Source organism: Merops nubicus, unplaced genomic scaffold (assembly GCF_000691845.1).
Source record: "Merops nubicus isolate BGI_N331 unplaced genomic scaffold, ASM69184v1 scaffold11037, whole genome shotgun sequence".
In the NCBI taxonomy this organism is placed as follows: domain Eukaryota; kingdom Metazoa; phylum Chordata; class Aves; order Coraciiformes; family Meropidae; genus Merops; species Merops nubicus.
The window spans coordinates 31,010-33,425 of NW_008622344.1; the positions used below are offsets into that span (position 1 = coordinate 31,010).

At 60.6% G+C, this 2,416-nt stretch overlaps 1 protein-coding gene across 1 annotated transcript; it reads right to left on the reverse strand.

Annotated features, from left to right (window-relative positions):
• Window positions 1–41: 41 nt before the first annotated feature.
• LOC103777203 (protocadherin-7-like) lies at window positions 42–2,412 on the reverse strand (the record flags this gene model as incomplete). Its single annotated transcript, XM_008944745.1, is given in 3 exon segments — window positions 42–209; window positions 212–2,223; window positions 2,225–2,412. Coding segments are annotated over 3 exon segments (2,368 nt in total), but the record flags the coding sequence as incomplete, so codon positions are not given.
• Between the last annotated feature and the right edge of the window lie 4 nt (window positions 2,413–2,416).

Genomic DNA, 2,416 nt, shown 5'->3' on the forward strand with positions numbered 1-2,416 from the left:
CTTCGGTCGTTTCAGTATCGGTGGAGGTGGGCTCCCCGCGCCCTCCCTCCCCGTGTGCGTGTGCTTGTGTGCGTGTCGGGGGCTCCGCGGGGGTGCGCGGCCGCGGCGCGGGTGCAACGCTCTTACCTGCTTGCTGTACTTGCTGCTGGCCTGACAGCTGTACTCGGAGCAGTGGTCTGACCCGATGGAGATGTTGTCACCGGCGCCAAAGGCAGGTCCTGCACGGCCTGGTGCTTTTTGCCGGCGGTGGGGGACTGCGGGTGCAGCTGGACAGTGGGGAGTGGCGAGCTCGACTTGTAGTGCCTGGCCAGGTCAGGGCTGCCCGGGCCGCCATTGACCGAGCGGTACCGTCCCATACCGGGGCTGTCTGAGAGCTTCTCGTTGACACTGTCATAGCGCTGCCCGTTGGGCTTGGAAGCCTCTACAGTGACAATGCTGCTGTAGAGGGGCTGCTTGCCCTTCTTGCCTTTCTTGTCCTTTTTAGGCTTCTTGGCCTTGTCGTGCTGCTGTGGGGTGAAGAAATCCTCGTGGTCTTTCTTGCCGGCCTCGTAGCCATGTTTGCCCTTGGAGCGGCAGTAGCGAGCCATGACCACCACCAGGATGAGGAGGATGACAGTCATGATGCCGGCCACCACACCAATGACTATGCTAAGCCTCTGCTTGCTCAGCTCATAGCTGGGGTCACCAGCAATGTCCTGGGCCAGGGGCGTATGGAGGCTGCGGGCCACCTGGCTTTCCACCACAGTAGCATTGGATAAGCTCTCGTTGACAAAGACGTGGAGCAGGGCAGTGGTGGACTGAGGTGGCTGCCCGCTGTCATTCACTTGCACCACGAGGCGGTGCAGGCCATAGTGCTTGGGGGCCAGCTTGCCCACCAGTGACACCACACCACTGGCTGGGTCGATCTCAAAAAGTTTGAAGGGGTTGCCTCCAACAATGCTGTAATTGAGGTCAGCATTGAGACCAGTGTCGGCATCAGTGGCAACCACTGTGGCCACCACGGTGCGCATGTTACTGGAGGGTGGAAGCACGGTGTAGGAGCTGTTGCTGGGAAAGGTGACTGTGGGTGCATTGTCATTTTCATCCATCACAAAGAGGGACACGGTGGCAGTGGCAGAGCGTGGTGGCTCGCCTCCATCCACTGCCTTCACCTTGAAAGTGTAGCTGGTCTGCTGCTCCCGGTCAAAAGAGACAGTGGAGAAAATGGTTCCAGTGTCATTCTCGATGGAGAAGATGCCAGTTGCCTGATCGTGGTCACTGGGCTGGATGGAGAGGCTGAGCTCAGCATTGCGGCCCTTATCAAAGTCCATCACAGTCACCATGCCCACGGGGCTGTTGGGCTGCAAGTTCTCCTTCACGTAGAAAGTGAACACATCCTGCATGAAGCGTGGCTCGTTGTCATTGCGATCCGCCACCCGCACCACCACCGTGGTTGAGCCTTGCAGCGATGGCACTCCCTTGTCCCGGGCTGTCACCTGGAACTCATAGGTGTCGCGTTGCTCGCGGTCCAACACCGCCTGCACCGACACATCCCCAGAGTCAGGGTCAATGCTGAAGATGCCTCCTGGTGACTCCGAGGAGATGGGTGAGGCCTCCAGGGAGTAGGTTATCTCGGCGTTCTTACCACTGTCCGCATCTGTGGCAACCACCGTGGCCACCCTCTCACCGGGCAAGTTGTTCTCTGGGAAAGAGACCTCCAGCACGGCCTGGCTGAACACAGGGGGGTTGTCATTAGTGTCCCCGACCCGCACCAGCAAGGAGTTATTGCTGGACAAGCTAGGGCTGCCTGAGTCGACAGCCACAATCACCACGTTGTAGTCACGGACAGCTTCATAGTCCAGAGGGGCGGAGGTGTGGAGGAAATACTTGCGCTTGTTCTGCGGCTCCCCTTCACCCTCGCTGGCTGGCTTGAGCTGGAAGGGCACATCGCCCACCACAGTGCAGGTCACCACACCATTTTCGCCTTGGTCCCTGTCCGAGACCTGCACCAGGGCAATGGGGGTATCCACCAGCACGTCCTCGGCCACACTGGCCACCCCGTCGCGGAGCGGGATGCGCCCGATCTTCCGGATGTCGATGGTGGGCACGTTGTCGTTCTCGTCACGGATGTTCAGCACGACCGTGGCCTTGTCCGTCTTGGGGGGCTGACCCCGATCTCGGGCCATGACAGTGAAGCGAAGCTGGTTCACCTCCTCCCGGTCGATGCGGTGCAAGACGCGCCGGCGCCAGGCCCCTGACAGCCTCGGTGGCTGCCCCGAAGACGTACTCGATCTGCCCGTTGACCCCGACGTCCAGGTCGGTGGCTCGCAGCTGCAGGATGGGGGTGCCGGGGCTGCTGTTCTCTGCCAGGTCTGCCTCGTAGATGCTCTTCTCGAAGCGGGGGCTGTTGTCATTCACGTCAGTGATCAGTACCCTG